This window comes from Carlito syrichta, unplaced genomic scaffold (genome assembly GCF_000164805.1).
Source record: "Carlito syrichta isolate Samal-C Ts95f unplaced genomic scaffold, Tarsius_syrichta-2.0.1 Scaffold302395, whole genome shotgun sequence".
NCBI lineage: Eukaryota > Metazoa > Chordata > Mammalia > Primates > Tarsiidae > Carlito > Carlito syrichta.
In genome coordinates, this window is record NW_007246491.1 from 214,390 (window position 1) to 228,886 (window position 14,497).

Genomic DNA, 14,497 nt, shown 5'->3' on the forward strand with positions numbered 1-14,497 from the left:
AAAAAAAAAAAAAAAAAATTAACTGGGCATGGTGGTGCATGCCTGTAGTTCCAGTTACTTTGAAGACTGAGGCGGAAGGATCATCTGAACCCAGCAGTTTGAGGCTGCAGTGACCGTGAGCATGCCAGTGCACTCCAGCCTGGGCAGCAGAGTGAGACTCCAACTAAAAAAACAAAAAAAAATCCCAAGTCCACAACACTTCTGGGCCCAAGCATTTAAATAAGGGAAACTCAACCTGTATATTCATAAAAACCTGGGATTTAAAATACAAGGGTTTTTTTTTTTGTTTTTTTTTGGGGTCGAAGTCTTACTTTGTTGCCCGGGCTAGAGTGCAGTGGCACGCTCATGGCCACTGCAGCCTTGACCTGCTGCATGCTACCATGCCCGGCTAAGTTTTTTAAAAATTTTATTGTAAAGATAAGGTCTCGCCAAATTGCCTAGGCTGGTCTCGAACTGCTGGGCTTAGGCAATCCTCTTGCCTCGGCCTCCCAAAGTGCTGGGATTATAGGCTTGAGCCACTGTGCCTGGCCAAAATACAAAGTTTTTATATTTTAAATTTTTTTTAATGGGAGTCTCACTCTGTCGCCCAGACTGGAGTGCAGCGATACTCTCCTGGCTACTGCAGCCTCGAACTGCTGGACTCCGGTGATCCTTTTCACCTCAGCTTTCCAAGTAGCCGGAACTACAGGCGTGCGCTACCACGCTCGGCTAATTTTTGATTTATTTGTAGAGATGAGGTGTTGCCAAATTGCCCAGGTGGGTCTCGAACCCAAGGGCTCAGGCAATTCACTCTCCCCGGCCTCCCAAAGTGCTGGGTTTACAAGCTGAGCCACCAAGCCCGGCCCACAAAGATTTTTAAAGCAATGCATAATTATTATAAAAAAGCATTTGAAAGATTTTTGTATAGGGAAATGATAAGAAAAAGTATATAAGTGTGTAGAAGTTAGTTTTTTTGTTGTTTAAATTTTTATTATTTATTTATTTATTTGAGTTGGAGTCTCACTTGTTGCCCAGGCTGGAGTATAGTGGCACACTCATGGCCACTGCAGCCTCGACTTGCTGTGCTCAGGTGATCCTTCCACTTCAGTCTTCCAAGTAGCTGGAACCACAGACATGTACCACCATGTCCATCTAATTTTGTTTTTTTTTTTAATTTATTGTGGAGACGAGATCTCACCAAGTTGCCCAGGCTGGTTTAGGCAATCTTCTTGCCTCTCTCTCCCAAAGTGCTGGGATTACAGGCATGGGCCACTGCACCCACCTATTAAGCTTGTATATAAGTATTGTATGAATATAATCTCATGATTTTAAAAAGTGAATTGAAGCCGGGCTTGGTGGCTCAGCCGGTAATCCTGCGCCTTTGGGAGGCTGAGGTGAGTGGATAGCCTGAGCCCGCGGGTTTGAGACCCGCCTAGGCAACTTGGCGAGACCTCATCTCTACAATAAATCAAAAATTAGCTGGGTGTGGTAGCATATGCCTGTAGTTCCAGCTACTTGGAAGGCTGAGGCAGAAGGATCGCCGGAGCCCAGCAGGTCGAAGTTGCGGTGGCCAGGAGCGGCCACGGCACTCCAGTCTGGGTGACAGAGTGAGACTCCAACTCAAAAAAAAAAAAAAAAAAAGTGAATTGAATGTACGTATTTATAACTATATACACATGACATGATATTCAAATAAAAAATGAAAGTCCTCCTTAACCACTTTAGTAGGTTATCACAAACAATTAACAATTCATTAATCCTATGGGAACTTTAAAAAAAGAATTTAATGATATATTTATGGTAGACACTTTTTAAAGGCTTTTGATATGAATATCCAAACTAATTTTTTATTTATTTTATTTTGTTTTTTATTTTTTTTGAGTTGGAATCGCACTCTGTTGTCCAGGCTGGAGTGCCGTGGCACATTCATGGCCACATCAGCGTTGACCGACTGGGCTCTGGTGATCCTTCTGCCTCAGCCTTCCAAGTAGCCGAAACTACAGGCGTGTACTACCATGTCTGGCTAGGTTTTTTATTTATTGTAGAGACGAGGTCTCGCCAAGTTACTTGGGCTGGTCTTGAACCTGCAGGCTCAGGCAATCCACTCGCTTTGGCCTCCCAAAGTGCTGGGATTACATGCTGAGCCACCAAGCCTGTCCTGAACTACTTTTTTAAAGGCTTAAAGACTTGTAGCTCAGATCAATTATTGTATCAAAACCTTACCTGCATTGAGTAGTGGTGTTTTTGACAGATGCTTAAATTGCATGTTATTCTTGTTCTTGAGGTATGATTACATACTTTAATTGTACAGATTGTGTGTTTATTTCTTATGAGCAAATGTAGGAGTGGAAATGATGAGTTGTTTTAAACTTTTTGCTATTATGAATAAAATTTTAGTGAACATTCAGTGCAAGTGTTTTTGTGGATCTATGTGTTTATTTCTTGAGCAAATGTAGCAGTGGAATTGATGAGTTATATAGTAAATGTATGTTTAATGTTTACGAAACTGCCAAATGGTTTTTCATGATTCTTGTACCATCTTTCATTGAGTTTTGGGCAGTATCTACAATGTGCAGCCAATGTGCCAGTGAAGGAAGATACACAATATTTTATCATCCTAAAAAACTCCAGTTATTTCCTCCTTTCCCTTAGAGTCAACTGCTTTTCTGCTTTCTATCACTGTAGATTAGTTTTGCCTGCCCTTCAACTTCATACAAATGGAATCAGCCAATATAAACTCATTAGTGACTGATTTCTTTCACTGAGTAAAAAGATTCATCAGTGTTGTTGTGTGTATCAGTAGTTTCTCCCTTTTTTATTGCTGAGTATTTCGTTGTGCATATATGTCACAATTTATTTAACCAATTATATTAGTTTATTTTGTGTTGTGGTAAAGAAATACCTGAGGCTGGGTAATTTATCAAGAAAGGAGGTAGGCAAGGGGGCTGGCATGTCACATGGCAAAAACTGAAGTAAGAGAGAGAAAGGAGGTATGAGGTTCATTTGTTTATTTGTTAATTATTATTATTATTTTAAATTTTTATTTTGAAATTGTGGGGTACAATTCAGGGTTAGGTATACAAGTGTTCATTGTGCAGGTACCCTTATTGATGAGGTATGCTCCCCTTCCCCAGGTGGATATGGACTACTGTCAATCCCAGCCTCCCACTCCCCACCCCCTCCCCGCAGTTTCCTGCTACTTTCAATCCCTTTCCTACAGTAATACAGTAGTTGTTCAAGGTCCACTTATGAGTGAGAACATGTGATACTCATCTCTTTGTTTCTGTGAGAGATCGCCCAAATTATAAGCTCTAATTCCATCCACGTTGCTGCGAAGTTCATGATTTTGTTCTTCTTTATGGCTGTATAATATTCCATTGTGTACATTTTTTTTATCCAGTCCCCTTTTGATGGGCAGCATGATTGGTTCCATGTTCTTGCTATGGTGGACAATGCTGTGATAAACATACATGTGCAAGTATCTTTTTTATAGAGTGACCTGAGTTCTTCTGGGTATATTCCCAGTAGGGAGATTGCAGGATCATATGGAAGGTCAATTTTTAGAAGTTTTAGGAATCGCCACACTGATTTCCACAGAGGCTGTACTAGTTTACATTCCCACCAACAGTGTATAAGTGTTCCCTTTTCGCCACATCTTCTCCAGCATCTGTTATTTTTTGAGTTATTGATGATGGCCATTCTGACTGGAGTTAGGTTTATCTCAGTGTGGTTTTAATTTGCATTTCCTTGATGATTAGTGAGGCTGAACATTTTTTCATGAGTCTGTTAGCTGCCTGTATGTCTTCTTTTGAGAACTGTCTATTCATATCTTTTGTCCACTTTATAATGGGGCTGTTTTTTTCTTTTCAGCACGTTTGAGTTCCTTATAGATCCTAGATGTTAGGCCTTTGTTAGAATGGAGTTGGCAAATATTTTTTCCCAGTCTGTGGATTGTCTCCCTGCTCTCTTGATGGTTTCTTTGGCTTCTTTTAAACAACTAGTTGTCATGTGAACCAATAGGAGAACTCATTCATTACCTGGAGGACCCAAGCCATTCATGAGGGATCTGCCCTATGACCCTGACACCTCCCACTAGGCCCCGCCATCAACACTAAGGACCACATTTCAACATGAGATCTGGAGGGGTCAGACATCCAAACTATATCACCATTTGTCTATTGAAGAGCATTTGTGTTGTTTTAAACTTTTTGCTATTATGAATAAAATTTTAGTGAACATTCAGTGCAAGTGTTTTTGTGGACCTGTGTTTATTTCTTATGAGCAAATATAGGAGTGGAATTGATGAGTTATATAGTAAATGTATGTTTAATGTTTATGAAACTGCCAAATGGTTTTTCATGATTCTTGTACCATACTACAACATTTGGTAGTGTTAGGTTTTGTTTTTTTAATTATAGTCATTCTGATGAGTATGTACTGGTATCTCATTGTGGTGTTACATTCTAGTTCCCTGATAACTAGTGATCTTGAGCATATTTTCATAATGCTTGTTGGCCATTCATAGTTCTCTAGAAAATATCTCTCCCAAGTTTTTTTTTTTAATTGAGTCAGTCTTACTGAGTTGTCATTCTTTATGTAATCTAGATATGAGTATTTTAAATCTTTTTTTCCCAATCTATGTTAAGCCTTTTCATTTTCTTAGTAGGTCTTTAATGAGGAGTTTGCCATTTTGAAACCTAGTTTATTCATTTTTTTCATATGTACTTAGAGTTTTATGTGTCTTTTTTGAGAAACAATTGTTGGTTACCTTTTTAACCTTATAAAGATACTCTGTGTTTTCTTTGGGTTGTGTTATTGTTTTAGCCTTTGCATTTAGGTTACTACCTCAAGTTAATATTTGGTTTTGATGTGAGGGATTGTCCAAGATTAAACTTTTTAAATACAGATATTTAGTTTATTACTATCTGCTGAAAAGACTATTCTGTTTCCATTGAATTACCTTAGCACCGTTATAAAAAATCAGTTGACTATATCGGAAGGTCTGTTTCTGGACTTTATTGCATTTGATTTTTTGGGGGGTGTTTGTTTATTTGTCTATTTTTTTGTTTTGAATTGGGGTGTCACTCTGTCACCCAGGCTGGAGTGCAGTAGCATGATTATAGCTCACCAGAACCTTGACCTCCTGGGATTAAGTGATCCTTCTGCTTCAGCCTCCTGAGTAGCTGGGACTATAGGTGCACACAACCATGTTTGGCTAATTTTTAAATTTTTTTGTAGAGACGCGCTCTCTTTATGTTGCCTGGGTTGGTTTCGAACTCCTGGGCCCAAGCAATGCTCTGAGTGTTGGGATTACAGGCACAAGCCATTGTGTCTGGCAATCTCTTTGTTTATTCTTACACAGTGCTGTGCTGTCACGATTATTGTATCTTTACAGTGAGTCTTAAAATCAGATAGTATAAATTCCTCTAACTTTGCTTTTCTTTTGCAAGATTGTTTTGGATATTCTGGGAGCTTTATATTTCCATATAAATTTTATTATCAGCTTCTTGTGTCTGCTAAAAAGCCTCTGGGATTTTTATTGGAATGTATTGACTCTATAGGTCATTTGGAGAAGTGACATCTTTACATTTTTTAGTTTTCTAAGGGGTCAGCAAACTGTGACTCTTGGACCAAATCTGGTCCTCTCCTGTTTTTATAAATATAGTTTTAATTGTAGCATATTCATACTTACGTGCTATGTAGTGTTATATACTTCTTTCATGCTACAATGACAGAATAGTTACGACAGAGCCTAAAATATTTATTACCTGATCTTTTACAGGAAATGTTTCCTGACCTCTTTTCTGACCCATATTATACTATCTTTTCAAGGTTTTAAAATTTCTCCCAACAGTGTTCTCTAGCTTTCACAGAGATTGTCTTTTTTTTACACCTTTTGTTTAGTTCTAGATATTTTATTTTTTTCTGTAATTGTAAGTAGAATTTATTTTTAACTCCATTTTTAAGTTGTTCATTGTTCATTATGTAGAAATACAGTTGAATTTTGTATATTATCCCTATACTCAGAGACTTTGTTGACTTTTTAAATTTCATAGATCTTTTTGTAGATTACTTTGAGTTGTCTACAAATCACTTATATAAGTAATCATGATTGTCTGCAAACTTTTTCCTTTTGCTCTTTTTCTTTTCTTTTTTTTTTTGAGTTGGAGTCTCATTCTGTCGCCCAGATTGGAGTGCAGTGGCATATTTCCGGCCACCGCAGCCTCGACCTGCTGGGCTCCGGCGATCCTTCCGCCTCAGCCTTCCAAGTAGCCGGAATTACAGGCGCACGCTACCACGCCTGGCTAATTTTTGATATATTGTAGAGACGAGGTCTTGCCAAGTGCCCAGGCGGGTTTTGAACCCGTGGGCTCAGGCAATCCACTCACCTCGGCCTCCCAAAGTGCTGGGATTATAGGCTGAGCCACCGAGCCCGGCCACCTTTTGTTCTTTTTCTTGCATTATTACATTGTTCAGAACCACCAGTGACAGTGTTCTGTAGAAGTGGTGAGAGCAGATATCCTTGCCTTGTTCCTGACTTTAGGAGGAATGTGTTCAGTATCATTTCGCATAATGGTGACTGTAGCTTTTTGTAGATGGTCTTTATGAGATTGAGGAAGTTTCTTTTCCAAGTTTGCTGAGGACTTTTTTATGATGACTGTATGTTGGATTTTGTCTAATACTTTTTCCTCATCTTTTATGATGATAGCTTTTCCTCTTTAATAGGTTCAGTGTGGTGAGTTATACCAATTTTGGAATATTACGATAATGTTGCCATTTCTGGAGGAAAAAAAAATCCTCACTTGTCCTTAATGCATTATCCTTTTTATGTATTTCTGCATTTGATTATATTTTGTCAAAAATCTATGTTCATGATGGATACTTTGTCACTTTCCTTTCTTCTAATATCCTTTTCAGGTTCTGCTTTCAGAGTTGTGCTGACTCCATAAAACAGTAGAAAAGTATACCCTCCATTCTATTTTGTTAAAGAGTTTGTTGTAGAAGTTTTATATTCCTTTTTTTAGTGTTTGGTAGAAATTGCTTGCGAAGCAATTTGGCCAGTAGTTTTCTTTGTAAGAAGTTTAGAAATTGTAGATTCAGTTTCTTTTTTCCTTTTTTTGAGTTGAAGTCTCGCTCTGTCGCTCAGACTGGAGTGTAGTGGCATGTTCACAGCCACCGCAGCCTTGACCTGCTGGGCTTAGGTGTCTTTCCGCCTCAGCCTTCCAAGTAGTTGGAATTACAGGCACTTGCCACCACGCCTGACTAATTTTTTTTTTTTTTTTTTTTTTATCGTAGAGATGAGATCTCGCCAAGTTGCCCAGGCTGGTCTCGAACCCATGGGTTTAGGCAGGCCTCTCACCTTGGCCTCTCAAAGTGCTGGGATTATAGATGTGAGCCACCACACTTAGCTATTTTTGATTTTTTAGTAATTTTTCCTTGGGTGGCAGTTGTCATTTTTACTTTTTCCAATTGAAATCATTTTTGAAAATGCTATGGTTTTCTTTAGAATAACTTTATTTTTAGACAAATTATATTTATCACTGAATAAAATTTAAGCAGCTGAGTGCAGTGGCTCATGCTTGTAATTCCAGCACTTTGGAAGGCCAAGGCAGGAGTATTGCTTGAAGCCTGGAGTTTGAGACCAGCCTGGGCAGCATGGTGAGAACCTTCTCTACAAAAATAAAAGAAACAGTAAAAAAAAAGTCTAGCAATATAGAAAAGAAAAAAAATTCATGCAATCATTATTATGAAATATCTACCCTTGAATGGAGTTCATTCGAGAGTATTCTTGTATGTATGCAGAATGTTCTTGTATGTGTGCAGGATGAAGTTCTGACTGACAAGGAGCTTCCCATTAAGGAATAGTACTATGTATCCTGTTTTTTTGTAAATTTTTAGAATTTCCTATGACAACATCAATGTACAATAAGAAAAAGCCAAAGTGAAATAAGAAATTGTTGAACATAGCATTTTTCTTCGTCTCAAGAAATAATAGTTTCTGGCTGGGCACGGTGGCTCAAGCCTGTAATCCTAGCACTTTGGGAGGTTGAGGTAAGACGATTGCCTGAGTCAGCAGGTTCGAGACCAGCCTGGGCAACAGGGTGAGACCTCGTCTCTAGATAAGATAAAATAAAATAAAATAAAAAGTAAAGTAAAGTAAATTAGCCAGGCATGGTAGTGCATGCTTGTAGGTCCGGCAACTTGGAAGACTGAGGGGGGAGGATTGCTGGAGCCCAGTAGGTTGACGCTGGGATGGCCATGAGTGTACCACTGTGCTACAACCTAGGCAACGGAGTGAGACTTCAACTAAAAAATGAAAAAGAAATAATAGTTTCTAAAAACTCCCTAAAAGATTGAGAATTTATATTATAAAAATGATAAGAAATTGCAGTCACTCTAACTTTAAAAAAAACTTTATGTTTCAATTTTAGATGATAGTGATCAACACTCTGCTATGAAATTTTAAAAAAAATTATATATCACTTCAACCTACCCCTTCTTTCAATTTTTGTTAGGATTTTTGTTTTTTGTTTGTTGGATATTTTATTTTTTCTATAACTGTATTTGCTCCATTGTTTACTCTTTCATATTTAGGTGAATTTATTGTTCTCTACAATTTTTCTTACCAAAGTTACTTCTACCCCAAGTTTTTTATTTAGATTGCATTTTAATGGCAAGTATTTTTTTCCAGGAGGACCTCAGAAGTATCAGATTCTTTAAGTTTTTGAAGGCTTAATTGCCTTTTTCCCTTCTCACCTCATCTTGCAAATGAAACCTTTATGGTCTCCTTGAATTTCAGCTTCTAAGGATGATATCAAATCTCTTTAATCTCTTTCTTCCCAACACCCCCTTCTCTGAGACTCCTTCATTCTGTTGTTCCAGTCTTAATTGATTATCATACATAACCTGAACTTTTGAAATATTAATTTAAGTGAAATTTATTGACCCAGAGTCATTTTCATTTTCAGCTAGATATGCTTGTCAAGGACAGTCAGGAAAGGTTTATTTGTAGAACAAGTTGAAAAAGGATGGTGGCAGGTTATGTACACTATTTGGATCTTGCTCTTTGTCCTTTAATGTGCCTTAAAGATGCTTCCTTATCTGTATATAAAGATTTCTTTTTTTCTCTTTAATGAGTGTTTTATTAGTCCACTGAACAGCTGCCCCATGCTTAATTTAGTGCTTTCTAGGAACATTTAGAATACTTTTAAGCGTTTGCCATTAGTGACAGTGCTGCAGGGAATAGCTTTGCATCTATGCCACTTTTGAGTTTTTTTTTTTTTGAATCGGAATCTTACTCTGTCACCCAAGTTGGAATGCAGTGGCACGCTCACTGTCACCACAACCTTCTGGGTTCAGGTGATCCTTCTGCTTCAACCTTCTAAGTAGCTGGAACCACAGGTACACACCACCATTCCTGGCTAATTTTTTGATTTATTGTAGAGATGAGGTCTTGCCAAGTTACCCAGGCTGGTCTCGAATCCCTGAATTCGGGCAATTCTCTCACCTCCACTTCCCAAAGTGCTGGCATTACAGGTGTGAGCCACCACGCCCAGTTTTGAGTATAGTTGTGGGATCAATTCCTAGAAATGAAATTTCTTTGTCAAGGGTATATATGGTTGTTTTAATATGAGATAATTTATCAATACAAAAGAGGATTTATAATTTGCTTGTAAGGAATAAAGAACTAAGCACTCATGTACCTACCTCTCAGCTTAAGAAACAGCATTCTTGATGGCTTTGTATCTCCCAGCGTACTTCTCAGTGCAAGAGTAAACAGTATTCTCAATGTTTTAATTTATTATTCCCTTGCTTTTTTTTTTTTTTTTTTTTTTGAGTTAGAGTCTCACTCTGTTGCCAAGGCTGGAGTGCAGTGGCACACTCACAGCCCCCGCAGCCTTGATCTGCTGGGTTTAGGCGATCCTTCCTCCTCAGCTTTCCAAGCTGGAACCACAGGCGTGCGCCACCATACCTGGCTAATGTTTTGATTTATTGTAGAGATGAGGTGTTGCCAAGTTACTTAGGCTGGTCTCGAACCCCTGGGCTCAGGTAATCCTCTCTCCTCTGCCTCCCAAAGTGCCAGGATAACAGATGTGAGCCACCGCACCCAGCTCCCTTGCTTTTTGTGATAGAATTAATGCATATTTCTGAAACACTAAATAACATAAGTTTTGCCTATTTTTTTACTGGCTATAAGTTATGCTATAATTGTATTCCTCTGCAACTTGCTGTTTCATTCCACGTTGAGGTTTCTGAGATGCATCTGTATTGATGCCTACAATTCTGTTTTATTTTCCTTGCTGGGAAGTATTACATAGTGTGCATTTATCTACCTCTGTGTATCTGTTCTTGTGCTCATGAATATAAGGGTTGTTTCTAGTTTTTGACTGTTACATGCAGTGCTTCTTTGTGTGTCTTCTTGTCAGCAAGTGCAAGAGTATCTTTGAAATATATTCCAAGAACTAGAACTACTAGGCCATATGGTATGCAGTCATCAGTTTACCTAGGCAACATTCAAACAGAAAATGCACAAATCAAATTGCATAGCTCAATAATGAATTTTCACCGAGTACCCTTTTAGCTGACTCCCAAGAAAGAAATTGAACACTCACCAGCCCCCTGTATCTGCTTGTAGGCACAACCTTCAACCCTTGCTCCCCCAAATAACTGTCTGCTTCTCTGACTTACAATAGTATAGATTTTGTTTGCTTGCTTTTGGATTTTGTGTCAATGGAATCCTACACTCTGCTTGGTCTAGATTCTTTTGCTCAACATCATATTTGTGGATCGTGTCCACGTTGTAACATGCAGTTGTTATTTGTTCGTTCGCATTGCTGTGCAGTATGCCATTGTTTGAATATAATACGACTTATGTGTCCATTCTACTGTTGATGGCTTTTGGGTTTTTTTAAGTTTTGTTTCTATTACAGTGCTCCTTCGAACATTTTTTATTACTTCTGTTGGTGCACGTGTGCAAGAGTCTTTCTAGAAAATAGAACAAGATTAGAATTGCCAGGTATATAGTATATGTCTTCAGTATACAAGATAATGCCAAATTATTGTGCATTTTAAATGTTTATATTTTGTCATATTGCCCCCCATGGTTGTTATGTTCCTTTATATTTCCACCAGGACCATCCTTATGAGAGTACCTGCTCCCTATATTCTCACTTCCACAGTGTTTCATGAAGAATTTTTTTCTTTGCCAATCTAATAGTGGAAAGGGATATCTTATTGATGGTAAATTGTCACTTAAGTCTATATCTCATAAGCAAACCTAATTAATACTTTTTTCTCTTTTTTTTTCATAGCCCGAGACCTCAGATCATTGTTCCCTCCCAGAGGATCTCGTGAGTATTTCTGCATGTGCTGGATCAGGGTTAATTGTATTTTCAGTAATGGGTACTATAAGCAAATGATGGTAACAGTTTTACAGGTTTCTTTCTCTTTATTTGGTTGCTGACCAGACTTTTTAATCTGGCATGGTAACTATATTGTGAAAATGCTAGCAATAGTGGTATAATATGGGTGATCCTACCTCCTAAGGAAAAAAAAAAAAAAAGGGAATGTTGTATTGCTTTACATTAAAAAGAAATAAAAAGGAAGACACTGCTCCCCTGGCTTTTCATAGGGAACTTGCTATACTTGTTTTTCAAGGATGACTCTGCAACCTTTTCTCCACTTGAGTCCTTCTAAGAAAAGAACAAGAGGGCCAGAATTTGATTGTCTTGGCCAGGATTCAGCTGCAGGAGTGTTCCTGTACATTCTTACCTCAGTGTGACTGCTTTGTCCTGTCTTCCCTCAGCTGTGAAAGGGGGGAGAGAGGTCCCTTCAGCTGATAAAACTGACCACATTTCTTGTGTCTTCTTAAAACTTTGCTACCTGAGTTGGCAAACTCCTATGTGCCGTGTAACCAGATTCAGTGGCTGTTTCAGAAAATGATTTTTTAAAATCTGGGTTTCTAAAATTCTGAGAATCTGGAGTCATTTCTGATTTTCAGTGATTCAGGGTTGTGTGGTTCTAGATGTCTAAAACTCAGGGACCATGATGGATTTTCAGGAAAATGAAGAACTGATTCCTAGTAAATCTACTTTAAATCTATTCTGTTATATAAAGTGGTGTGAGTACGTACATTATTTTATTATTATTTTTGGGTTGGAGTCTCACTCTTGTTACCCAGGCTGGAGTGCAGTGGCATGCTCATGGCCACCACTGCAGCCTCGATCTGCTGGGCTCAGGTGATCCTTCTGCCTCAGCCTTCCAAGTTACTGGTACTATAGATGTACACTACTATGCCCAGCTAGGTTTTTTTTTTTTTTGAGTTGGAGTCTCACTCTGTCGCCCAGACTAGAGTGCAGTGGCCGCTCCCGGCCACCGCAGCCTCGACCTGCTGGGCTCCGGTGATCCTTCCGCCTCAGCCTTCCAAGTAGCTGTAATTACAGGCCTTCCAAGTAGCTGTAATTACAGGCATGCGCTACCACACCCGGCTGATTTTTTGATTTATTGTAGAGATGAGGTCTCGCTGCCCAGGCGGGTCTCGAACCCACGTGCTCAGGCAGTCCACTCACCTCAGCTTCCCAAAAGCACGGGATTACAGGCTGAGCCACCGAGCCCGGCTGCCCAGCTAGTTTTTTTGTGATTTATTGTAGAGACGAGGTCTCACCAAGTTGCCCAGGCTGATCTCTAACTCCCAGGCTCAGGCAATCCTCTTGCCTCGGCTTCCCAAAGTGCTGCGTTTACAGGCTGAGCCACCATGCCCGGCCTATTATTTTTAATAATGATTTGTAACCTCAAACATTTTCATAGTAAAGTGGTGACCTAGATGATTTCTGGATTTGGAATAGACAGGAAGCGATTATAGGAAGAAAGGAAAAATAACCTTAAATTCAGTTAGAACACCTTATCTATTTATCCCCTAATGTTGAGACCATTTTGTACCCAGAAGAATTGGAACTTCAGGACAGAGGTCATATTCGTGGGATATAAGAACTTTGAAAATTTTAGAAGAGTCCCTGGATGTTGATACGTCCATTATTTATTTTTATGTTAGGAAAAGGTCAGGAACAGGTTTATAGCCATAATCATTTTCCGTACCCTTTTTTTTTTTTTTTTTTGAGTTGAAGTCTCATTCCGTCATCCAGGCTGGAATGCCGTTGCTACCGCAACCTTGACCTGCTGGGCTGGCAATCCTTTACCCTCAGCCTATAAAGTAGCTAGAACTATACAGGCTTACAACACCACACCCAGGTACTTTTTTGATTTACTGTAGAGACAAGATCTCGCCAAGTTGCCCAGGCTAGTCTTGAACTCCTGGGCTCAGGCAATCCTCTTGCTTCTGCTTCCCAAAGTATAGAGATTACAGGCATGAGCCACCACACCTGGCTCCTTCCCCTTTTTTTATTCCTGTGTATTCTAGAGTCACTTTTAAAGTAATTTCTGAATTTTGTGTGGGTGTGTTTGTTTCCTAGGGCTGCTATAACAAAGTACTGCAAGGTGGGTGGTATAAAACATCAGAAACTTATTCTTTCACAGTTCTGGAGGCTAGAAGTCAAAAATTAAGGTGTGGGCAGGGCTGTGATTTCTCTGAAGGTTTAAGGTGGGGGAATTCTCCCTTGCATATTCCAGCTTAGGGTGATTGCCAGCAGTCCTTGGCTTGTAGACGTCTCACTCTAATCTCTACCTCCATCATCACATGGGCTTCTTCCCTGTGTGTCTCCCCTGTCTCTGTGTCTCTTCTCCTTCTCTTATAAGGACATCAGTCATAATGAATTAAGGGCTCTCTCTACAGTACGTCCCTACATATGAACCTTCAAGTTGGCAAACTTTCAAAGATGCGAACGTGTGTTTTCATGTTCAGTCACTAAGTTATTTTACGTCTTGTGTAAATTGTCTTGTGTGTACATCCTTTACAAGTGGTTGTGCTTTTGTACAAGTACTTTACGGTACTGTATAGAGTACAGTAGTACTGTATCTTTATTTCAAACCCAGGATGTCTGGAAGCAAATGTAAAAGCAGCAGTGATGGCTGGGCATGGTGGCTCAAGCCTGTAATCCCAGCACTTTGGAAGGCTGAGGCGAGAGGATTGCTTGGGTCCAGGGATTCGAGACCAGCCTGGGCAATTTGGTGAGACCTTGTCTCCACAATAAATCAAAAAATTAGCCGGGCATGGTGGTGTGCACCTGTAGTTCCAGCTATTTGGAAGGCTGAGGTGGAAGGATGACCTGAGCCCTGCAGATCGAGGCTGCAGTGGCTGTGAGCATGCTGCTACACTCCAGCCTGGATGATAAAATTTTAAAAAATAAAATAAAAATAAAAATAAAGCAGCAGGCCGGGCTCGGTGGCTCAGCCTGTAATCCCACGCCTTTGGGAGGCTGAGGTGAGTGGATTGCCTGAGCCCGCGGGTTCGAGACCCGTCTGGGCAGCGAGACCTCATCTCTACAATAAATCAAAAAATCAGCCGGGCATGGTAGTGCATGCCTGTAATTCCGGCTACTCGGAAGGCTGAGGTGGAAGGATC

At 39.6% G+C, this 14,497-nt stretch overlaps 1 protein-coding gene across 1 annotated transcript in view; it reads left to right on the forward strand.

The window, feature by feature from the left end:
- Positions 1-14,497, forward strand: part of KDM1B (lysine demethylase 1B) — a 66,178-nt gene that overhangs the window by 16,174 nt on the left and 35,507 nt on the right. Inside the window, exon 8 of the mRNA XM_021711596.1 lies at positions 11,292-11,330. Coding sequence (XP_021567271.1) covers positions 11,292-11,330 — 39 coding nt within the window. The remainder of the gene's footprint in view (positions 1-11,291; positions 11,331-14,497) is intronic.